At 27.3% G+C, this 26,370-nt stretch overlaps 1 protein-coding gene across 5 annotated transcripts in view; it reads right to left on the reverse strand.

Annotated features, from left to right (window-relative positions):
* LOC129983892 (CCR4-NOT transcription complex subunit 4-like) overlaps positions 1 to 15,022 on the reverse strand; it is a 28,706-nt gene extending 13,684 nt beyond the window's left edge. For 3 of the 5 annotated variants that reach the window (XM_056093589.1, XM_056093588.1, XM_056093585.1), the window contains exons 1-14: positions 14,894 to 15,022; positions 13,142 to 13,226; positions 12,944 to 13,000; positions 8,793 to 8,861; positions 8,314 to 8,379; positions 7,461 to 7,507; positions 7,261 to 7,350; positions 6,684 to 6,831; positions 6,028 to 6,192; positions 5,822 to 5,889; positions 5,663 to 5,734; positions 4,985 to 5,170; positions 2,111 to 2,745; positions 922 to 999 (exon numbers count right to left, since the gene is read on the reverse strand). In XM_056093589.1, the coding sequence (XP_055949564.1) occupies positions 922 to 999; positions 2,111 to 2,745; positions 4,985 to 5,170; positions 5,663 to 5,734; positions 5,822 to 5,889; positions 6,028 to 6,192; positions 6,684 to 6,831; positions 7,261 to 7,350; positions 7,461 to 7,507; positions 8,314 to 8,379; positions 8,793 to 8,861; positions 12,944 to 12,973 (1,654 nt within the window). In that variant the 5' untranslated portion in view covers positions 12,974 to 13,000; positions 13,142 to 13,226; positions 14,894 to 15,022. Of the gene's footprint in view, positions 1 to 921; positions 1,000 to 2,110; positions 2,746 to 4,984; positions 5,171 to 5,662; positions 5,735 to 5,821; positions 5,890 to 6,027; positions 6,193 to 6,683; positions 6,832 to 7,260; positions 7,351 to 7,460; positions 7,508 to 8,313; positions 8,380 to 8,792; positions 8,862 to 12,943; positions 13,001 to 13,104; positions 13,227 to 14,893 lie in introns of all 5 variants that reach the window. The other 2 variants (XM_056093587.1, XM_056093586.1) reach the window with 2 other exon arrangements.
* Positions 15,023 to 26,370: the final 11,348 nt, after the last annotated feature.

The following is a 26,370-nucleotide window of genomic DNA, read 5'->3' on the forward strand; positions in this document are numbered from 1 at the left end:
AGCATTTTTGCTCACTTTGTCATTTTAGAAAATACCTGTAAGTACAATCCTAAACGGACTGAATATCCAGAATGTACTTGGAAGTAAAGGAAACTTGGAGTGCTTAGACTAAGTTGGTGAACAGGATGCCAGATTTTAAACAATTCTATATTTTTGTTGTTTAAACACTAATTACAAGTACTATCAATCGACATCTTGTATAACGGAGTTCTATGAAGAAAAAGTTGTTAAATTTCTGAAAATACATTTTATAGTAATAAAATACATATTGTATCATTAACTAGCGAGATAGTTTCTCGCAATGTTTCCAGCATTGTCAACTTTGAGAAGTTCAAGGTTGAATAAGTATTTGAAAACTTATTAAGAAATGCCAAAGGAGTTTTGTTTTTCCTAAAATGCTTTTTGGTACTTTAATAAAAATTTAAAAAAAAAAAATCAAATTATAAATTGAAATTCACATTTTACATATCATTTTTAAACAGCAATATCAAAAAGAAAACTTTTCAACTTTTGAATTTTGTCAAGCACTAAGTAACTAACTACCTACTCTGAAAGAGCAACACTAAAATTTGTAAACAGATACAGCTTTTAAATTATTGAAAATCTTCTTAAGTCTAGGCTTTCTTAAACAAAATTATCATACAATTCTTTTAAAATGTACTTTAAACATTTTTTAAAATTTAATATACAATTAAATTAACAAAGCCACTTTTGCAATCTTAAATTGAGAATAATAATTTCATCACAAAATGCTTTTCTAGAGCACTAGTTCAATTAGAAGATTAACAAAAGTTTTCTTAATACAAAGCTTTGAAAATTTTAAATGCATGAAATGTAAATAAATATTTGTTACAATTAGATAATCTAGAAACATATTTATAGAGAAACAAAAAAAGAGCTGAGAAATTCTCAGAATCTTACCCAAATCATCTTCAGGTTTCTGGGGTTCTTCAAATGAAAAAGTTGAACTCCAGTCTGAGCTGTCTGTGTTACATGGCTCTGAAAATATAGCAAGAGATTCAAAAACTATTACATAGTAATTGAAAAGAGACTTATGAAATTTTATATGTTTATATAAGTATAAAATTTTATCTAAATATCTAAAAGGTAAAATATTTATCTACAAAGAAAATTAAAAAATTACATATTCCATGCAGAATTTTTTATACTAAGTTTGTCAGAAGAAGAAAGGAATTCTACATAACTAAAAGGGAGGGACTTATTGAAATACCAAATTTTTAACAAAAAACTATTTTTAACCAAATATTTTAATTAGCTTAGGAAAAGGATTGATTTGTCTTTTAACAACAAATGTTTTTAAAACAAGAAAAGCATTTTATGAATAGTCAGTTTGAGGATCTGTTTCTAATGGACATTATATAATTTTATATTTAATTTTTTCTATGATTATAAATAAAAGGTACAGATACGAATTAAATGAAAATCTAAAGTCTCCTCCTATTCTATTTCAACATCATTACAATCTTGTATACCTCTTCAATTAAAATAATATATGGTTCACGAGTTTAACATGTTGTAGTACAATTGCAATAATGACTTCCTCGTGAAAATAATTTACTGTTTTCTGAAGAAATCAAGATTTTTTGAGATATGCAAAATGCCTTTATATTTAAACTGTTTGCTGCTCAACATCCTACAATACTTCTATTACTAATCACATGCTATTCATTATGGATATGGATCAATGCACCAGATTAATGGCAAACTTGAGTTAATATTAACCCTTTGCCCTCAAAAGGTGACACTCACCATATGATTTAGTGCCACAACTCGAGATGCGACTCTTGCTCACTACTTTGTTTGGCATGGAAATACGATGCACAGCAAAAATTATTATTTCTGTTAAAAATAACTCAGTATACAATTGAAATATCGCATGTAGATATTAAGATTAATAAAGTGTGAGAATGTTTTATATGCTAAATTGTGTGTATAATCATTTTAAGTTCAGGCAAGAAATTCAAAGTGCTACAAGACGCCTCGAGTTGCATGAAAACAGCTTCAAGGGCAAAGGGTTCATTGTAAGTAGCAAATAAATACTTATATAAAAGCTTATAAATATAGCAAATATATATAAGCTTATACCTACCTTCATTGAAGATATGGCCATTATAAGAACTACCATCGCCTGATGTGGTGTGGTAATTCAATTGACTAAAGAGAGAATCATTATTTTCCACAGAGACAAAGACTGGATGTGGTGACTGGCGCTTCTGCTCCCCGATTTGCTGCGAGGAAACAAATGTATTCACAGGAGATGTTTCTTCATTAGCATTTGAAGAACCACTCAAAGACCCGAAGGAAGGGGGGTTGCTGTTACTGGGCGGAGGAGAAGGAGAAGATGATGAGAGAAAATTACTAGATAAGCTCCCAAAAGGTGTAAAGGAGGAACTCAAAGAAGATAGAGGTGAAGGTGGCAACACCGGGCTTTCACTTCGAGCTATCTTGATACTGGCTGAGACTGGTTTTGATTGGCTCTGCTGTTCTGTGATGCAGACATATGTGGTTTGTGCATTTTTTTGGTTCATTTCTAGAACATCTGAAATAGAAAGTTCTCTGCTTGGAGATGGCAAAGGGGAATGACCAGAAGGTTGTGCTGCTGTAGTTTCTTTATGTTTTCCTTTTTGACTTTTCTTTTGTGTGGTACTACCATCTTCTTTTGTAGAGTGTTTTGAGGAGTTATGATGCTGTACAGATTCAGAAGTTTTGTTTTTGCTTTTTTTGCTATTAAAAAATAAATATATAAAAATATTATAAAAAGAAAAATCAAAACATCAACAAAAGATTCAGAAGAAAATTATAAAAAACAATTCATCCAATCCATTATAAAAGAAAACCATATAAATAGCATTTAATATTTCATTGCTTCCCTTAATGCTTAATAGAGATGAAATTTAATAAGAAACTGCAAAACAAATTTTTAGTTTGCAAGATTTTTAATTTTTTTTAATCCAAAAAGTCTTTTTCTACCATGATAAGCTTGAGTGTTAATAAAAGATAAAATTTTATTTTAAAAAGAAATATATTAAAACATTACAATATCAAAGTAAACAAATATATTTTTAAAAAATTCACCTACAGAACTTTATTCCCAGTACACCACTAGTACTCTTTCTATATGTTTATATAAATGCATAGGTCACAATTGCTGCATTGCTATAAGAATACATCCCAGAAGGATATATTCTTTTGAAGGCCCTGTCCATTACAAAATGGAACAAAGGAAGACTATTGTTTGCTATAGACCCAGAATGAACAATTGCTTTTTCTTGACTTAAAAGCTATATAGGTCTTCTATATGTCAGTGATACATTTCAGGACACTTCCAATGCTGAGTTCACCAGTTTTGATGGCAAACTATTATATTGGTTATGCCATAGCCTACTGATTCACCAGGAATCACAGTACAACATATGTTTAAAGGGACTACCATGCACAAATAATAAAAAGAGTGTAAGTTGAAATAGCTGAATTATTATAATAACACATGCAAAAAGGATAGATTTAGATTATGAAGATAGAGCCCACCATGGGGTGGAACAAGGGCAGGCTATTGCTTGCTATAGGCATGAAAATAGCAGCCTTGAACTAGCAGATGCCTTTGCTTGGCCTATATGTTATTCAGCAACTAAATGTTAAGAAATTTCAAGACACTCTTCATGCTGAGACCCAGAAGTTCACCATTTTTGCTTAATATTAATGCAATCACTTAGACTGATTAAATTACTAGTTGACTGATTGCCAGAAATCACAGACAGCTTTTTATCACCACATTTGGCCAAATCAAAGTGCTTAGCTGTTTATGATCAGCAAAAGCAAAGAAAAAGACAACAACTTCACATATATAGCAAACAGTCTGATTTAGCATGAAAAAAGAAAGAAAAGCAAGAACAGAGGATAGACCAGAAAAGAAAACAGATCACTAGGAAAACTCAAAGTCATGAACAACATTTAAAAAAAGTTCCTGCAAGGATAGGTACTGCCCCTTCTTTCCCCAATAGATAGCAAGTTATTTTATCATTTAATTTTCCAATTTTTGGCTCTTCCTTTTTTTTAGCATTATACAAAAAAAAAAAAAAAAAAAAAAAAAAAAAATCCATCAATTCTGCATTCTGATTCTTTATTACTTAATTTTCAAAATTAAGCTTTCCATTAACATTTCCAAACTCTTCCTGGAATAAAGAAGACTTAAAATATAATGGCTTCATGTAAATAAATAATATTTTAATATAGATTAAACATTATTAAAAATATTCCTAATGAAAAATATTGCCAAACGATTAGCTACTAGGCATATACATAAATTAACTTTGTGTAAATATCCTTCCTAAAATGTTATTTTCAAATTTGTCTACAAGCCAGCTTAGTATATTGAATTATTTGAATTTGGACATTCCTATAACTTAAGTGACATGTTTTATCTCTCACTCTTTCCTCCAATGCATCCATTATAATTTGTGTCAAGACAGAATACATGGTGAAGCTTAGAGCAGATGATGAACAAATAATCATGCATTAAAGATGGATGGGACAAAGGATGATGAAAAGTAAATTTTAAGCTATGAAATGTCCTTCAAAATCAAAACAAATACATTTGTATACAAAATATAAAATGAATACACAAATATCTAATGAAAATTTCATATTTCTTTAAAATACCATTTTAAGTTATTCCAGTAATATGTTAATATTCTTAAACCCTCTAAGTTTTCAATTATTTTGAATTTTCAGTCCTAAGAATGAACTGAACTCTTAAGTACATAATGAAATTACTGATATTTTACATGTAGAATTTTTTTAAAAACAATTTTAGATAAATTGTGCATTTTTAAATTGAACATAAAAAAAAAAAAATGCTTAAAGGGTTAATATGAATGGTATGGAAAATTGGACATTTTCTTTCAACTCAATTCAGAAGTTTTATAAATATTCAGTACAAAGAAAAACAAAGAAAATAATTTACCTTTTTTGTCCTTCTGATGTATGTTTATTTTTGGAACGATTGTTCTTTCCTTCTGTTCTCTGGCTTTGTGTAGAATCTTTCGTTCTGTTCGATCGAGATTCTTTAACATTCTGTACAGGACATGGCCAAGATTCTTTGGCAGAACTTGTGGTAGTCTGTGGGGGTGTCGGAGATGCTGCTTGTTTCCTAGAAATTTTTAAAAAAAGATAAAGAGAAATTAAAATAATCTCGAGGTCACTGATTAAAGTGTATATTCAAAAATTTCATTTTTTTTTAATGCCTTAACATTTTTTGCAAGTTAAAATTCATAACACTGAAAAATTCATAAGGGTTAGTTTATATTATATCCTAAGAAATCTATTGCTGCATATATTACATTTATGATAGTACACTATTTCTGAGAATTTCTATTTCTTCACAATTAACACTGACTCTAAAGCAGATCCTCTAAATAAAAAGGAATGGGGAAATTCTTGACATCATCCAATGTTTAATTTACCATGTTATATCATTTCTAATTACTTGCATTATTTTTTTTATAAAAAATAAATGAAACCTGAAAATATTTTATAAAACATTTGGGAAAAATGAATAGTTCACAACGAAATTCAAAGAAATAAAGAAGAAACTGTCAAATGAAAAACCTATTACAATAAATACAAAATATAATATACACACCTATTATTATTATTGCCTAATACTTGTTCTTGTAGTTTCTTTTCATATTCTTGATGTTTCCTGAAAATGAAACTGAAGTTTATTTTGCAAATACAAAATCATTAATATAGATATTGCATTCACACAGATAACAAATAAAAACTAATAATTAATATTTACCCTTGCTGCATATCTTCTTTTGTGAAACTAGCAGCTTCGTCACCAAGTTCATGTAAATACATACAATCCTAAAAGGGTATAAAATAATAAAAATTGAGAACTTTAAAATGTTATAGCATCTTAAAAACCAATTTAAAAATATTCAAACTTATATTTTATCAAGTTTATTTTTAGTGTGATGTGGAATTGATAAATCCAAAACTTACCGTTTTGGGACACTGTTGATTTTTCAGAAAATGACTACAATATTTTGTGGTTCCCAAAGATGCTTTTAAGGTCCTACCATCAACTTGAACATTATTTACACATTTTATAGCTCTTAACGCATCTTCAGGTTTACAATATGTTACATAGGCACTCGCACTAGGGCCCTGAAATAAAACCAGCAATATTACCAAAAAAACATTCTGAAAGAATGTAAAGAGTTTAATTGTCTTAATTAACATGAAGGATGCAAGAATAATCAGAATTTTTAAAAATCAAATAAAGAGAATGAAAATCATTGAGAAATATACATTTGTTATATAATCAAACTATACCCAGTAAACAACATTTAATACATTAAAACTTAAAAAAAAAAAAAATCCAAAGAAAGGAGGGAAAGAGTTAATTATATTTCTACACAGGATTCTACTTTTGCTTTAACTTGAAAGAATGGCTTAGGTTTCACAGGTTTAAACAATATCAAAGGGCAAAGGAAGCTGCAGTTGAAAGTGATAACTTTCAAAATATTCATTTATAGAATTCAAGCTTGCTGAACTTCCTTATTCAATCAAACTTTGGATACTTTTCTAGGCATAAAAAACTACTAAATGATCTAGTTATATATATAGAATATAATGTTCAAATTTATAACTCTTACCTGAGAACCTGCATACGAAGTACTTTGATTCACAACTACTTTATGAATTTTACCAAATTTCCCAAAATAGTCAAACTTTTTTAGAACTTCTGCATCTGCTAATCTTGTTGGTAACCCAACAACAAAAACTAGATTTTTCTGTACAACCCTATAAAGGAAATGAAATGACAGGATTCAAAGAAAAATGATCTTCTGGTGTCATCATGTATTTATACATAAACTGTATTACAAATATAATTTTTTAAAATTCTTAAGCACTATGCCAATGTATATGATATTTTCTACTATAATTTTTGCTAGTTAATCTAAGACAATTAGATACAAGATATTGTTAACAAGCTTTTTAGACAGGCTCTTTTTTCTAGAAATAAGTAGAAATCCTGGAACAAATTGTTCTCAATACTGTTTTACAATAAAACCTTAAATTCAAAATTTGAAAAAATATTTTTTTAAGTTTACTAAATTCACAGAAAAACATAATAAATCTAAATAGACAAATCGAAAGGAATATTTATAAAAGATACAAAATGAAGACTAATTTCTCCATTTATATATAAATAAAATTTAATAGACTCACCTAACATTAGCTAAATGCTTCCTACATTCTGATAATTTTTGTTTCTTTTGTTGATCTTTCAGACGTTTTTCATTTTTTATTTTTTGCCACCTGAATAAAATTATGAGAAATGAAAACAGCATCATGCAAAATCAAATTAATTAAATAGCCAGTATAATGAATACAAACCGAGTAATAATAATAATAATAATAAAACTCACTCTTCTGGTGAAAGTGGTTTGAAATCTGCAGGATCTTCAGGATATTGCTGAAAAGTTAACAGAAAGTAAATATTAAAAGCAATATATATATATATATATATATATATATATATATATATATATATATATATATATATATATATATATATATATATATATATATATATATATATATCAAAGAATAAAAAAATAATCAGACAATTGATACAATGTTAAAATACAAACTTGGTTTAGAAATACCATAAAAAAATCATTTTCTGAAAAATAAAAGCCATCTAATATAATAAAACATGTTTAATAATTGTATCTTAAATGTAAATATTTAGATTCATCTTTAAATGTTAAAACTTCTTTAAATCACATGCAAATGATAAAACACTTTCTTAATAATTCAGAATGTATTTAAAAATATTAAAATTAATAAATATTCACATTACTACAATTAATAATCCCCCATACTCATCTAAACAAAAAAAGTTATAAAAAATTATGAAACACAGAAATTTCATAATGATAAAATAATGCTTTTTTTTTTTTTTTTTTTTTGTTATGGTAAGGCAGGAGGTTGAATAAAGCATAGATTCTACTTCACAGTTAAACAGAAATAAAAAGCAATGTAATGCTCATAAATAAAAATGAGGAGAATGCATTTCTTAAAATGCACAGCATGATGTGCTCCTCCTACCAGATTTAGAATAAAGCTTGTATTCCATAATAAAAGAAGTAGTATTTATGCAAGCTACATGTGAAATGTTTAAACCAATTTAAACCAAGATGTATTTTAAACATAAACAATAATAAGAGCTTATATGTTCAGTATTTTAATATTTATACAATGCAATCTATAATTTACCTTTCGACAGGCAGGACAAAGTCCATTCTCATCTGTTCTAATACGATGCCAGCAAAACCGACAAATCTATAATAAAGAGGGATATTAATTTCTTCAAATGCAAATCATTAATTTTGTATACTTATAATTTTTTCCAAGTATATAAGCAAACTTGAGCAAACCAATAATGAACCATTAAAACAACCATTTTTTAAATTAAAATACAAATTCACTCTGCCGAATATAATCAATGTATTTCATATAACTTTATTTCAACATAATAAACATACACATACAAAGCAAATAGAAATTGAAATTATAGGATATAGTGGTGAAAAGGAAAACTCACAATAAGCATATCTGACAATCTATCTATGTTAAATCATTCCATAAACACAATCCTTTAAACAATGAGCTTTCTTTTATAAGTTTTATTTGAAAAGAAATATTATCTGCAAAAGATTTAGTAATAACAAAGCTGAACAGATTAAGATTTTTACCTGGTAGCCACATGTGCATGGAAAGAATGTAAAGTCGTCCATTTCGAAAGGCTCCATGCATAGTGGGCACTAGGGGTAAAAAAGTATTTTTTTATAAACTGAAAAAATTTATAAGCTGTTTTAAAACACAATGTGCATTATTTAGTAATAAAACAAAAATAAAAAAGATATATAATTAGTAAATATATAACTTTTAAGTAAGCTTAGTTATTAAAATATAAAATTTGAAATAAGGAAATGCAAAATGAAAATTATACACGATTTCATAAAGGGCAATATTTATTAATCCATTTATAATGAAGCCAATGATCAGCCAAATTGACAGAAACTATAAGATAATTATGATCTCTAGAGCTCTATGTTATACTACTAAAGTTCAATTTATCAATGTATAATATTATAATAAAATATTTCTTATCAATCTCAAAGAAGGGGATCAGAAAGTGTATCTGGTATGATTTACAGACAACTATATAGCTTATCCCATTCAAGAAGGTCCCATTAATGGTATGTTAAAAAACATTAAAGTTAAAATTGTATTTCTTCAAAATAATTTAAAACTCAGATATATTTTAAAATATCATAAGTATCATTAGAAAATCTTCTGTGGATTTTAAGATAACAAAAATATTTTTTATGTCTTAAAATATCTTTAATGTTTATTATATTACAAAAGAAGATTCCAGTTTGCTTAAAAATTCAGTAATACAAATAATAGCAATTCAATTATTCAAAAATTTTTATTCTGTAAATTTTTCCTCAAAAACTAAGTATCAAAATTCTTTGCACTTGTACAGAACAAAGATTGCATTCTTTAAATTGCATGTTTCTAGGTCAACAATTTGTATTGTTTGATGAGTCAGTGAATGAATCAACTGGGACAAACACCTTTCAATGTATTCCTTCCATGCATAAAATAACAAAGTCAATTATTAAAAGATAAATATTTATGAAAGAAATTATGTTGAATACAATTGTAATTTATAAATTTCTTAAATATACATTTATTAGATATATAAGTAAGGGAAAACATTATTACAATTATAAAATATCAAACAGTCACTTTCAGAACAAACATATATAAGGGAATAAAATGCTCAAAGGAAAACTATTGTTTTCTGTTTTATTGTTCCAAAAAAGTATAACTTTAAAAATCTGCCGAAAACATTTTATAAGTGAACAAATTATATTATATATATATATATATATATATATATATCAACCTATGATAAATTTATCTTGATCTTTTCTTGCTATTTTTTAAAAAGTTTATTTTAATAGCAACAAGTATTTTTAATAACATTTTCCAGAGTAAAAAAAAATATTTTAAAAAATAACATATAATTTCAAATTAATAAATTATAACATAAAAAATACATCTGAAAATAAATAATGACATACAGCAAGCACTAAATATAAGCTAATCTTTAAAAACTGACAATTTCACCATAATACAATAAGAGAAATTCAATTACAACAATTACATTATTTTGCAAATTATTAATTATCTTTATCAAAGCTAAATATTCATCAATGGCAGCTAAATAATTACAAATGACTATTTAGAACAAAATCATATATACTGTAATTTATCCCAAACTGCAACAAAATAATATATTTTTTAATTACTAAAATAATGAGGTATAAAAAAACAATTATGTAAAATAAAGATATCTGGTTAAAAGAAGTCTGGAAATTAACTAAACTTCATAATTTGTTATAAATTCATAATTTTTACAGGCTAAATTGAAATTTCTAAGATTTTATAATACTATTTGAAAAAGGAAAGAAGATTAGGGAAAATTATAGGGAAAAGAAAAAATGATAATATCAAACAATTACACAATTACTTAAATTGTGTAATAATTACAATTACACAATTTAAAGTCCATAAGAATATCTGAATAAGAAAAACCATTACAAAATAATAACAGAACTTCCTACATTAAAATAAACAATTTACAGTTTAATAAAAATTCCTTTCCCCAAAGTTATACCGTTTTAGTAAAGTATAACAAAGTTTTAAAACTATTCATTTTTCTTTTGGCTGCAATAAATTAACAAAACAATAATTAATCACCATTGGAGTAAGTACATTTCACAGATCAGTAAAATTTCAAATGGATAAAAACAACGGAAAAAGGCTTATCTCTTACCTTTAAAATATTAATCATATTTTTGACTGACTATGATACTTAATATTAAAAAAATAAAGCATTTGATCTATAATTTTGTAAACTTTCATAAAATACAATAAACAGATGTATAGAAAGAAAGGTGTTATCTTAAAAAACAATAAAAAAAGTACATGTATCTGAAGGAAAACTATATGGCATTTTAGAAGCATGAGGACTTAATATTAAGGCTTGTTTTCTGCCCAATTATAAAATAAAATTTAATATTTTACAGTGTTAATTAGAATAACAGTCAATCCAAATAACTTATCCAATATTTTAAAGCTTTTTCTTAAGACCAAATAAATAAAAAACTTAAGAAAAAAAATCATGATTTTTCTATTTAAGTTCTTTTTTAAAAGGATAGAATATCAAGAAAACCTGGACATGGAAGTGTGATGTCATTTCTCTCCTGTATATTTCCAGTGTCTAAAAGCAATAAAAGGAGGGAAGGGAAAGGAGAAGGTAGAACTCTACAAAGGGATTAACAAGACTGAAGGGGGGAGGGAGGGGGAGAATGCATTTTAAAGGTCCAGGTGGAGGAGAGAGGAAAGAGAAAGATCCTTGTAGATGAAGACAACAAATCTTACACAGACTTCATGAATTAATCATATTTTAAGCTGCAAAGATACTTGTGATCATTCTCTTCATAGATAAAAAGTCATTTTAAATGTGCAGCAGCATTTAAGGATAAAAAAAAAAGAAAAAAGAAAAGAAACACAGCTAGAAGTTATAAGTACACTATGACTTGCTCATACTTCAAGCCAAATTTCTTCCCAAAATAGATTAAATAATATTTTTAACTAAAATCATAATAACATCACACATATCCAAGATTTATCCCTTTCTTAAAATAAAATAAAACACTTTAGGGAAACAATCATTACTTTTCCAATTAAGATTTTATAGAGAAAAAAGATGAAGAATGAATAAGGGAAGGTAATTAACTTTTAAAAAAATGCATTTTCAAGTCTAGAAGTACAAAGAAAAAGGAAGGGAAAAAAAAAAAAAAAAAAAAACAGGGAGAAGAAGTAAAAGAAGCAGTCTACCAAGCACTAAAGAGACAAGACTGAAGAAAGAAAGGGTGTGAAATGAATTTTAAAAGTTTTAGTGGAAGAGCTAGTGGATAAAGACAGCTGAATTTTTAACTTTAATGTTTTAATCATATTTTAAGCTATTGAAACAATTTTAAATAATAAGTATTTATCTAGAACTTGCAACTTTCCATAAATATAAAAAAAGCTTTAAAAGTACATTTTAAAAGTGCAGGAGCATCTGAAAGAACATTTATATGGTGATTAAGGCTCTCTAGAACTAATTATTCCTCCCTAATTTATTAAAATGCATGCAATTAAATCAATTTTAAAATCTTATACAACCTAAATCATAATAAAATCATACTTATCCAGAATTTTATATATAACTCATCCTTAAAATAAAGTAAAAAAAATTTAACAGAGAAGGAAAATAACCATTAAATTGTAAATTCTTCAAGAAATTTTAAAAGGTTTAAGAGCAAACACTTTATTCTACAGAGAATGAAAAGGGAGCATAGTGATAACTCATCCAATATGCACTTCTAGTATTCTAGAAGTATCAAGAGAAAAAGTGAGGGGAAAACTGGAATAGTAATCAGCAAAGAATTTTACAAGACTAGAAGGAGAGGATTGTAAAACATGTTTTAAAGGTTCAAGAACATTTAGAAAACAGCTGAAGGACAAAAATTTTAGCATACAAACCATAATTTAAATTACAGAGACACTTTTTACTCAAATTAAAAAGTGTAAAATTAAGGAAGGGGACTAAAACAGGACTACAATGTTTGATTAGCCAAGAATAGTGTCACATCAGAATTGTTAACAACTAATAGATTGTAATTCTCTAGAGATTAAAATGTAAAAAGAAAGGAGATGGATACAAAAAATAAAATACAGAACATTTCCTAGTACTTAAAAATTTTATATGATCAAAACTTACTTCAAGATTTTGCTCATCATGAAATAGCATTGTAGACACACTTGAAGATATACTTGTCTAAAATAAAATTTAAAAACCTTAAGAATAATGAAATTACATTAAATATAACAAAATGTCAACTTTGCTAAATAGTCTTATTTATTTCATTAAAATAACTATACTTCTCTATAACTGCAATCCTAAATTGATGCTACCTACCTTAATTAGTACCAGACTTTTTAATTAAAACAATACTACCCAAAGAATTGAAATACCACAGAGCACTTGCATGCAAAATAGATATCTGAAAGAAAAGAAAAGAAAATAAGTATGTTTTAAAGCATTTTTAAGAAATTATTTACCTAAATTAATTATTTATATTTAATATACTATAGTTTACAGAAATTTTGAATTCCAGAATGCATTTCATTTATTGTATGAAATTCAAAATAAATGTAAATTTGTCTGCCTTATTTTAAAGTTTCTATTTAATTTTAGGCAGTAAAAAAAACAGTAACTTTATAAATATTACATTTTAACTTATATTTAAATTATTAACTACAAATACTTAATAATATTTTTATACAGACCCAGATAGCACAACCTGTAGCACAATATTGTACAATATATGTTGCTACTAGGGGAGATATGCTATTAAAAATTTGTACATTATTCATTTAGAATAAAGATAATTGAATGCATGAAAAATTATATATTTTAACTCAATGAATTTAATATAATATATATCCCATACTTTAAATGAAGTAATCAATTTTAGATCTTAATTTATATTTAATTTTGAATTTTACAAAATGCAAATAAATATACTGGATGATTGGAGATAGAAAAGCAAATAAACATTTTTAAAAATCTGAATTTCATTTCTCTATGTTTTTAACCATTTAGTTTAACATGGATCAAAATTATTACTACAATTTTGAAAATCTGACATAGTTAATGAAATTAATATCCTATAATATATGAGAATGAAATCAAAGGTATCCTTGATACTTCTTTCATCAAACAATAGGATTGAAAAAAAAAATTTTAAATAATGATCTGGCATTGAAAGTGATATGGCATGATTCAGAGAGTTTAAATCTAATTTTATGCTATAACAATATCTCTGAGTGGTAAATTTTTGTTTATATTAGGCCTAATATGAAAAATTAAATAAATTCAAAATAAATTTGTAATTTGCCAATAAACTGAAATAAATGTATGTAATTTTAAACATCGTTATAACTCATGATATGTTATTAAACATTTTTTAAACAAAATTAATAAATATAGAACGGACAACCATGACTGTTTACCATTCGAATATTAAAAACAAAAGTCCCAGAAAGAATTCAATTTGTTAATTTTAAGATCTGAAAATTTAATTTAATAAACATATTCTCAAACCAAAGAAGAATATAAATTTAATCCACAAATTATCAAAGAACAATGAATAAAAGCAATAAGTACAAAAGATGCATAGCTTTTCAGTAGGGAATTAAGATTAGATATCAATAAGTTCTCAAAAAATAACAAAAACCAACTAAGAAACAGCTGGTACTGATAACTTTCAGTACCTTCATTAGACCACTACCCAGGATTGTCAGAAATTATGGAAAAAAATTTAGTTTCTGTTTACTTTTCAAATCTACTGTTAGCATATGCTAAAACCAATTTATATTCCAAAACAGAGCGAAAATTTAATTCTATAATTTCTACGCTGAAGATTAAGATATAGGATGTTATCAAAAAGAAGGATTTTAAAATTCCGTAACCAGAACAATAACAAGTAATTCGGCCTAATTGAAAAAGGCAAACGTCCTGACTTGGCAACCTTATAGATACATATTTGTGTAAATAACCTAGATTTACCAAATCATAAGAGAATTGGGCATCTAAGAATCAAAACATACTTTCTATGATATTAAAAATTACATTTCAATAGTAATAAATATTAAATCTATACTTTACCACATATATTTATAGTCGCGTACTAAACAACTTCACTTGTCAAGTCTAACAACTATAGTTATGATTTTTTGCGCAATACTCTGCGCACGAAGTACCCGGATGAAGAAAATATTTTAAAGTACATCTACATTAAACATCTTCAATCATCATCATCATCATCATCACCTGACAAGCGATTGACTGACGAAATAAATCTTAAATTTGAAAATTTACAATCGAAATTAATAATGAATTAGTTACTATAACTTGTTACAAAATGAGACTAACGAGATTAATGCTGAAATTTCTCATAGTTTTGAAAAGAATTCATGAAATTAGAATTAAAAACGAATAAAAAATATCAGCTGATACAGATTTTTATTTAAAATTTTTTTTTAACTGCTGGAAATGATTTCATTAATATTTTAAAGCTCATTTTAAACATCTATTCAGCAATAAAAATAAAACATTTAAAAAGGATGCTGAGAAGTCGAAAATCAAACTAGTTAAAATTTTGGTATGTATGCACTGTTTCCTTTTTGAACTCTGAATTTTAGATGATCCTTGTGTGGGATAAAGCTCAATATGTCGTCCGATAGATGCTCCAAAATGAAGGTCTAGCAGTATTTCAGAACACATTCTCTACTCAGGATCGGATTATCACACAGCTAAAGTGGGTAGTTACTTAGAAACCCTTTAATTTCAAAAAAACCAAACCATTAGATTTTTAGTAATTTAAGTGAATAATTTAATTGAATCTCTTCATCTGATATATAATGATTAAAACTCTAATTTCATAAAAGTAAAATACTATTCAAATTTCAGAGCATTATTCCATAAGTATTATTCATCGTGCTTTCAATTTCATTTCGTTTCCTTCAGTGTGGTCCAGTTGTTTTCGGTTTCAGTTGATTGATTCAACAAATCAACAGCAAAATTTGCATTCTAGTAGTTCGATTGCTTTAAAAAGTCATATATTTTTAACATTTTGCTTAAAAATGCTTTTAAATTTAAGTTAAAAGTTTATTTTGTACGCTTGATACTGAAAGTAACTACATGGAAAGAGATCCGCAATTAAATGTGTTATTAATTAAGTTTGCTCTTTTTTTGTAATTTTAATTTGTGTATATGGAAATTGAATTAATATCAATAAAAAAATCCGTTTTGGAAGTTAGAGAGTTGAAATGGGAGCTCCAAACTTCTATGATTTTAAAGACCCTGAAGTGATTAATAGCGTTGGTTTTATTCATATTAGTACAATGCATATCTCCACACTACTACTGGATAATATCATGCTGGTATAGATACAATGTTGTTAATTATTGTTTACTAAGAGGGACTCCTTTCTGAAGGACAGTTTTTATTATTATTATACCTTTGATAAGGCATATGAATTGATCTTTGAGGATCTCACATTATCTTAAAGAATGCTTTCTTCCTCGACATTTAACTAAGTTTAATAACTACAGATTCTTTGAAGACAGCTTTTGTTATTTCCGAGAATGAATTAATCTAATCATTAAATAATTGTATAATTACTTCATTAAAGGGATTTTCTTGCTAATTTGCCTTATTATAGAAGTCACTTTTATTGTAGAAAAAATCAAGAATTGAAAAGAGGTGATGCAATGGAGCAATAAGATTCCTATAATCACATGCAATCAAAATATTAGTTATGTCAAATGGAAACTGTAAAGTAACGAAGGCAAATAAAGGCAGACATATAAAACCATTTTTTCACTCTAAATCGTCATCAGCGTTAATAATTTATAAATATAGAACTGGAAGTTTGTTTGTTTGTTTATTTAAATCTGATATAAATCCACATTCATAGTTCATAGGAAATTTGGTAAATATGTTCCTTAGCACCAGGAAGAATTAACTACGCTATTAAAAAAATTTTAGAACTCTCTGAAGGAGGTATAATTCGGGGGGGGGGGAGAATTATATATTCTTCCACCATAGCTTCTGTACAAATCACCACACAAAAAAGCAAAGCAAAAAAAAATGTCAAAAAATAGCAGTATTGTTCGAAATTAGGACAACATGCCCAACAAAACTGCTATGATATCTTCACGATATTTGTTGGCCTTCAGAAAAGCTAACAATATTTGGAGAAGTATTGTACTTCTCCAAATATCTGGTACTAATAGGGTTTATTGTGGCATTAATTTTACTGTCATGCTATTTTTTTTTATTTTTAATCTTTTTTTTCAAAGCTAGTTTAAGAGTAATATTTATCAGTTTGTGGTAGAATGGTAATCATTATGATCCGTGCAGTGGAAGCAAGAGGACACATGTTTTTGGGAACAATTCTTTAATGATCACATTTCACACAAAACACGAAGACAAGACAAGATATTAACGCGCGCGCACCTAACAACATATCATCTCATTATTTACAAGCTCAATGCACTATGGGATGCGTACCTAATCAGGCATCGCCATCTATTATCCAAAGGAGAAGATAAGAGTAATGAAACTGCTACAAGTTCCCATTTTTTTTTTTGTCGAAATTTTCGCTATAATCATTTTGCTATTTAATTGCATGTACGATCCGCGAACTCCTGCCATTATTAATGTTAGGGCCGTTATTAATGTGCCATTATTAATGTTAAGTTTATATAATGTTGCATCATTTATTTTTATTTTTAATTCACTGAGTAAAAATAAAAAAATTAATATGTACATGTAGGAGTTAAAAACTATTTATAAAAATGTTGCAGTTTTTTGTTTAATTGTTTGACTTCATTTTCATGTTTTAACATTAAAAATTTTTAATGCATCCAGTTAGCATATCATGTGTAATTTTTTAAATATTTTTTTAGCTTAAGTTTACTGAATAAAATTTAATTTTACTTGAAAATTTGCTTGTTTTTATTGCATAATTATGTACCAAGTGTCGAAACAAAAATTGTAGTTTGTCTCAATGTTTTAAAGTAATTATCACCTCATTATTAAATAGGGTTAAGAGTTTGTTTCTGAGAAAGTTTACTGATAATGAATACCGATTGAACACTTATGTCTAGGTTTCTTGTACAATACCTTTTTCTTTTAAAATTATTATTATTATCCATATGTAGAAACTAAGGATTTAATATTTTATTGAAATTAAATATTATATAGGCAAATGAATATTTACGCTTATTTAATTTTTGTTTGTATGTAAAAATATGTATGCTGAATTTCTTCAGACATTTTACAGCGCCCCTAGCGGTGAAATAAGGAGGTTAAAAAAATCCTCAAACAATAAAGGAGTAGCTGACAAGGTCGATTACAAAAATGTACTCTATATCATAATAAAAACACATGAAAAAATTCTTCTAGTTTTCTGTAAAATTGGAGGAGATACTTCGATTAAAATTAGGAACTTTTTGCGTCTTGAAAAAATGATTGGTTCTAAAATTGGAAAAAGGATTCTCTGACATTATAATGCTATTTTCTGAGTTAAGTAACGGCGAAGTGAAATTTAAGCAACGAAGTAAGCAATAATAATAATAATTTTTAAAAGTCTGAAAATGCTCTTGGGGATGCTATCTGAGGTTATTGAGTGAATCATACATGAGGAACCCTTTATCAAGTCATGGAAAGTCCATAATTTTAATCACTTTTTATTTTCTCGTACACGAAGTTTGTAACGGTCGAAATTTCGAACTCCAGATTTTGGTGAATCTTCATATTTCTGACATAGTTTGGTTTAGTTTAGTTATATTAACGTCCAGTTGTTCCCATATTTCTGACATAAGTGTGATTGAAAAACACATTTTTAGAATTCTGCTTGTCTGTGAAAACAAAACTGAAAAATGCCTTGCACTGGACAGTTGAAATCTGGTATGTTGTTTTTATATGAAATTCGCAGATTTCTACCGAATTTTAAACAAAATTAACTTGAATGAAGTTTTTCTGGTTACTTATGCGATAGAAACAGACATTACACTGTGATTATAAAAAAAAAGTAAAAAATTGACAAAAAAAACAATTTTTCTAAGATAATAAATAAAAGCTAGAATAATAAAATTTGACCCTCAGCTTTAGCATCTAAAGTGTAAGTCAAAATAAAAGTTTGAATTAAATCCGTCCATGCGCTGTCCGTCTATTAGTGTCTACTTTAGCAGGCATGCAAATGCGGTAACTCAAAAACCCAAACATTTAGGTGAATGAAATTTGATTTATTATCTTGTTACTAACATTGCAGCACTGTGCCAAATTTTGATTTCAATTGGGTGACATCCAAATATATATTCTATTTTCTTCCTTGTATTATGAAATACAAAATGCTAGTTTGCGAGACCTTAAAAAAAGAAATGACTTATAGCGGCTTTCATGGCTCTGCCTAAGGTCTAAAATTTTAATGCTATATGCGATTATTACATAATTATAGAAAATATACGATTATTAGATTTGATTAAAGAAAGTTATATGGGGATCATTCCCGTCGGTTTTCTTTCATATTTAAGAACTGGTCACAATCCTTTTTAAAAACTAAAAATAGCTGATAATAACTTTTTTTTCCCACATATGTTGATCATATGACTGACATTTAGAATTCAGGTACCTTTAAAATCTTTATTTATATTTAAACTTACAATGAATCGGAATGATAATATTTATTATGCATTCACACTTTTCATTAGTACTCTCATTAAAATCATATTGGAAAAATGTGATTTCATTGTGTGAGACTTGTTAAAAAGTTCATTAAAGGAAAAGATTTATATGCATGATTAAGAAATTAATTAATGTGGAAAAATACTGGAGGTTCTAGTTTTAACTGATAATTTATTTATTGCAATATTAAAGAAAAGGAAAAAAGGAAATAGAGAAAAAGAGTATTGGAAAGTGTATTTTTTCAGAAAAACCATTTTTTCACTTCATTCACCCCTTACTCGTACTAATATTAATACAGAAAATAACTACTCAGAATAAAATTAATTATGCGCAATTTATTGCTTCTGTCACCAACTGTGTATTGCATGTAAACGGAAAATACCCCTGAGCTCAGGTAACCCCCACCACACACACACCTGGGAACTACCCCCTGCCCTATCATCATGACTGTGAGGTAGGGGAGATGAGTTAGGTGAAACAGCTGACTTCAAGGTCTCGAATGACCAAAGTCAATGCCGTTTACTTGGAGGGGGGATTAGGAGGAATATTTTTTCTTTCCCTTCTCTTCTTCTATGAGAGTCAGGAAGGGTCATTGCTACGGAAGGGTCTGCTCCTTTTTTCCCCTTGCATTCCCCTAGTAACATCCTTAACCTTTGCAGCTGTGGGTCAGGACGAGGTCAGTGCACCGATCGAATCTGACCATGTCATTAGTTTTCGGAAATACCTTAGTTTAAAAGTCAGATGAAACCAGGAAATTATATCTAAATTTAAACACTGGCGAATGTATTTGATTTTTTTCACATGATATTATTAGGATTATTTTAATGACAAGGTATTTGAATAAATTAATTTACTAAATATGGCTTTTGATTACAATTTATATCATTAAGATATATACTAGCATATTATCTGTAAACCGAGTCATAAATAATTCAAGATCTTTGCAATTGGAACTACGAAACTGGGAGCGTAATTATTTCTTGCGTAGAAGTTTCAATTGGAAAAGAGGTTAACAAATTTTGAAACAGTTTTTATTAAAAAATGAAAGAAAATTTTACTTATTTTTCCCTCAATAACGTCGAAGTATGTAATCGAATGAAAAAATTTTTCAGGCCATTAAAAATTAAAAATTTAGTTTTACAATGTAATAATTTTATTTCCTTACATTTTCTTCTAAAAACTAATAAAATGGAAATAATATTCTTAAGTACTAGTCACCTTTGGTGACCATCTTGTTCCCCCAGATGATTTATTTTTTAAACGACTGATATGGAATAATTAAGCCGTAGCAATTATTCATCAGTCAATAACAGTTAAGTCTATTTTAGGGCTCGTTAAATTTTCTGTTTCATGACTACTACTTTTACATCTTGTTTCCTCTACTTAATGAAATGGTAGTTCTCTCTAAAGCATTTCTAATAATATTTTGCAGCTGATTTAACTAGCGAAATATTGAATCAAGCGAAAATGTAAAATAAATAAATAATAAAAAAATAAATGAAGCGATTTGAAAACTTCATATTATAATTACGTTAGTGTTTTATACATCCTTTTGTTTTAGTTACTGCGTTTGCACAAACATGGGTTGCAACGATATTAAATATTTTTTAACATGATAATATTAATTGGTTATAAAATTCGACATGAATAAATGCTATATGTATAGGACAAGATCATTAAATCTAGAATTACAAAATTTGATAGAAAGCTACTGCTTGGGTAATAGATGCTCATTATAAAAGTTTTTTTTTTGGGAATTTTAATTAGATTTTTAATTAAAAGCAAATCGAAATTTTAATACTTCGAAACTTCGAAAATTATTATTCTCAAAAAGCATTTTTACTTTATTTAAAAATTAAAAAAAATGTTTCAATGGTGTTAATTCAAAAATATTTTAAATTAAAATAATAAATTGTATAAATTTGTTTTAAATTTTAGTAAATTTTTTTTCAAACTATCGAAATTTTAGTATATTTTACCTAAATATTTTCCAAAGTTTTAATTAATGATTTTATGCTCATTCGCGTGGCAACAAAATTAAATACATTTTTTTTTAATGAAAGTTATCATAACCAAAATTAAATGTAAATTGCAAAAATAAAATAAAAGTAGAAGAGTCAAGTCTTCAATTTCGAATTAGATGCTCGAATCTCCTTTATTTATTATTATTATTAATATTTAGTATAATGTTTGGTTTCTTAAACTTTAAAATGCGACTGCAACTTAAACTATGAAAATCATCGAATAGACTTATTTCATTTCCTACAATAATTTTAAGCAAAAACAGTTGACAAAATAATTATGATTTTAAATTTATTGAAATTTATAATGGCGTTTTTAATTGAATTTTCTTTTAATAATGATTCAGTGATGCTTCATTTTCTTAATAATGGGATTCATGAAAATTTTAAATCTAAAATATAATTAAAGTGGAAAATATTTAATCAGATAATTCAGTCTATTCATTCATATATATAAAATCGAAATCCATTTGCTTATTTGTACATTTGAACTATAAAGTTCTATATCTCTTGATGGAGTATGGTATACATGTTTTTTAGCACCTAGAAGGATTTACTCCTTTGTTCAAAAGTTTTTTCAATCTTCTAAAAGAAGAAAAGGGGGGGGGAAGAGTTGGAAGATTTTACATTTCCCCCATAACTTTTGAGCAAACAATTACACCAACCTAAAATTTAAAAAATTAGCTTTTCAATTACATAAATTTCATTTCTGTACGACTATTTATCTAATTTTAATTAATTTTTAAAAAATTATTTAAATTTAATTTATAAGAATATTTTTTTTTCCCGCTGAAATATTAGCCTATTTGACTCTCGCACGCTTTAGCCAGTGTGAAGTTGAGATTTGTTTCTTTGGACGTTCTCACATTTGTTTTTATTTCTTAGTACTTTTTAATATGGGAATGGATTAATTTATCTTAAAATACTGCTGTTTTAATGCCTGTGGCAGTACACATTATGAGACTCTTCTTTTAACAATTGGGAAATTTAAGTTCACATTTCAAAATATTTTCAATTTAGTTAACATGTTAAAAATTTAATAAAAATAGTAATTAATAATTTAACAAAGAGTAAAATAAATTTTAATAAAACCCTCATTTCGAATATTCTGTTTTTTTCCACTTGTAAAGCTAACTATTAGCAAATAATTTTAAGTTCCTATCTTATTTTTCAATTTTTAATAGCATTAATTACCAATAATCTATTGGTAAAAAATGGCAAGAAAAAAATAATAAATTTATTACTGGCAAATTAAAATAAAAATTACCTGTCTTATTTTTTAAATTTCAAAAATACACTTATGTTCAAAAGTTAAGGAATAAATTGCAAGCTGCTCATTAAGAAACATGTAGCTATGAATTATTGTACAGTGAACACAGACGAGCTTAGGAAAATCGACCCATAGGAAAAAAAAAAAAAAAAAAAAAAAAAAAACATAACAAGTTAGTTTCAAAGAATATAAATAGCCTGTTTTATATTCTCAAACCCTTTTTTTTATTATTATTTCATGGATTCTTGCAGGAAAACAGATACAGGCACATTCTGAATAATGAGTACATGGTGTCTGTCATCTGATTATTTTTAGGTGATAGGAGATAACAGGTTGAATAAAGAGAGTTCAAACATTGACGAAAGTAGGCCGCCATTTAAGTCTTAATCAATTCATTACTAAAAACTTACGATTCTATTTTATCTGTCAGATGGAATCGTAACATGATGAAAATGGTATCTTCAAAACTCTCTCGTATAGTCTCTAATTTAGGCGTTATCTCACACACTCCTCGTAAAAATGATCGTCCTTGTGTAAGATCGCGAAAGTTTTTTACGAGTTCTAATTTTTTATTTTCAAAATCTAGGCGCATGACACTTTAATGATTTGGCTCCAAATTTGAACGGATTTACACCCAGATGTTAAATCAATGAACCAAATGTTTATGGATCCATCTCTTTACATTTTGTAGTAATCGTATTCACTCGGACAACCAGAATTTTTGTGAATGGATGAATTTCTTTTTTCAAAATCGGAAAGAAATCTAGATATTTAGTTTAATGCCACGTCACATGCCAAATTTCATCTTACAATCTCACAGAGGTTTTAGAGTAAACGTTCTCACAAATAGATAGGCATAATTCCAAATGTCTGGGTTTAGGACTCAGAGAGGTATGAAATGACAAAATTTCGAAACGGAACGACGATTGACGAACTACTATTTTTTAATGATTACTATACTTTCGCTTTGTACACTTCGTATACGAGAAAGTAAAAAATAAATAAATATCGGTTCAAGATCCAAATGATAATTTTTATGCTGAACGCCATGAGAAAAGCAATTGAAAACTATTCTGGTTAACATTTTTTTCAAAAAAGGATTTAAATGTTTTGAATGACGAAAATTTAGTAAGGGTATTCTCATTTCGACTCTATACATTGTAACACATATCACGTTCCATGCTTGATAACTAGAATAAAATACACATGATTTTACATTTTGGAATCTTCCTTTCTTTTGACTGGAAAAAAAAATCTGATACAGACTTACCATTTCACAGATAAAATAATGAGCCAAATTTCCTTTAATTGGCTTGTTTCAAATTGATTTACAATTACTACGTATTCGCTTTAAAAAAAAGAAAAGAATTACTGTGAGACTATATTCCTTTGATGAATTTGTTCAAAATTTGTCAAAATTCTTTTGATGAATTTGTTGTGTTTAGACTATAATGACGATAATAAAAGTAAATGCTAAATTTAATCCTTTTAGCTTTTTGCGTTTTTGAATTACCGTGGCAACATACACATGATCGGACAGACCTCTTTGGCGAATTGTGTCCAACATTTGATAAAAATGAACAAACTTGATAACAATTTTGGTATTACTATCACAAAACAATTTTCATAGGTTTCAATTTCCGCGTTTTCAAGTTGTTGCATTCACATGCGGAATAACACAACTCTTAAAATGCGAATTTTTTGGCCAAAAAAACCTAAAATATGGAGATTCGCTGAAATTTTCAAGTCACTTTTGACGATGTTTATAATATCCTACAATACATTTACAAATTATTAATAATCGCCTGCGTTCTGTTAAAAAAAAAAAGAATATTCTACTCTGATGAAAAGAATTTTAAATTGTACCACAATTCTACTAGAATACATTTTTTTTGAAATGATCGTTTGCATTCTGATAGAAAAAAAATTGCTGTATATGTTGCCAAATCTTATAATGAAATGACGTGTTTCATGGGAGCCTCATCAGAAAATGATATAGATTCCCTTTGCATATTTTGAATATAAGAAAGAGATAAAACAAGATATTCTTTTTAATGAGGAATGCCAAACTCACAGCGTATATTTAATACATTTACAACCGAGTTAACATAACAGTACATAACAAAATATTTAATAAAAATATTGTAGCTTAATTCTTAAAATTCTAAATTAATTATAATTATTTTGACGAATCACAACATTCTCTAATAACAGAATGTTAACCATGTTGCATCGATGTGTCATTTTTCTCTCCAATAACAGTGAATATTTTAGGAACTCCGTATTATATTATCGTCTTCTACTATTCACAACGATAGGTGGAGTTCAAAAACCTCCCTGCCCTTTTGGGTCGTATCATTACCAGAAATCTCAACTTCCGTTTTGGTAAACATAAATGCAAACGTAACAAACACTTATTTCAATTACTTAAAATGGGTATTTTTTATAGTTTAAATTGATTAATTTATCCATGTGCTAAAAAACCTGACTCTGAATAAATAGCAAAGGCCAATGTGATGTGGTCTGCAATTTTTATTATGTTATATTTATGTTGATTCATTATATTCTCCCTTCTTTGATCAAATTGAAGGTTATTCCTAATATTTCCTTTCAGCATTTTTTATTTTGTATTCAACATTATATAATTTTCTTTTAATGGGTCATTATTTGTATCAATATGATTTTAGTGATGTAAGTGTTTTGATTTAAGTGTCCATAGGCATTATCGATGGAGAAGATTCTATTGAAGGGAGCAAAACTTCTAATGTTATTAAATATTTAAGTCTAAAAGTGCGCTTTAAATAACACTTAAAAAATTTAAGCATTCTACCAATGTTCATGGTTCCTCAGCAATTTTCATTAGCTAATGTGTGACAATCAGATCTGAGATAGTTTTAACCCGTCTAAATAAGCCCATCTCCTAATTATAAAATAATTAATGCTACATCATTAGAATTCAACTGCAATAGTGAAAGCCTGAATTTTATACATATTTGTCAGTTGATTTTGAAAATAATATATGATATTAATTCTATGTTTTTGAAAACTTATCGTCAAGGCAATTATTTTCACTTATTAAAGTAACAAAAGCTGCAACTGCAGTCCACAATTATTAGAATTCAATAGTATAGTATTGATAATATGATAGCATATAGTATAATAGTTGATAGTATTTGGGGGCTGAACTCCTCCAGTGTTGACAGCACTGGTTCAATCTGTTTATGGCCAGGGCAGATGCCAATGCTGAAGCAGGGGTCATCAGATTACTATCAACTTGTTGCGTTACTCAAATAAAGATTTTACTTTCCTCAGCTGGTTGTCTGCGCATGCATTCTTCGCAACTATGTGCGAGAAGTATCATTTATTTTCCATTTCAAGGCATCTCCTAGAAGGATTCTAACAATGAGAACTATTCCTTCACAGATGAACTGCATTTGATCATTTATTGAGAGATTATAGAATAATCTAACGTAATAACGCCCTTAGAATGTGGAGATTGGAAAATGGTGGTTTGAACAGCTACGGTTATGAATAGCTACTCAAATTTCGACAACTTTCTTCTCAGTACTGTTACAGCAGTTTTATTTAGATATGATTTT

This window comes from Argiope bruennichi, chromosome 9 (assembly GCF_947563725.1).
Source record: "Argiope bruennichi chromosome 9, qqArgBrue1.1, whole genome shotgun sequence".
Classification (NCBI taxonomy): Eukaryota; Metazoa; Arthropoda; class Arachnida; order Araneae; family Araneidae; genus Argiope; species Argiope bruennichi.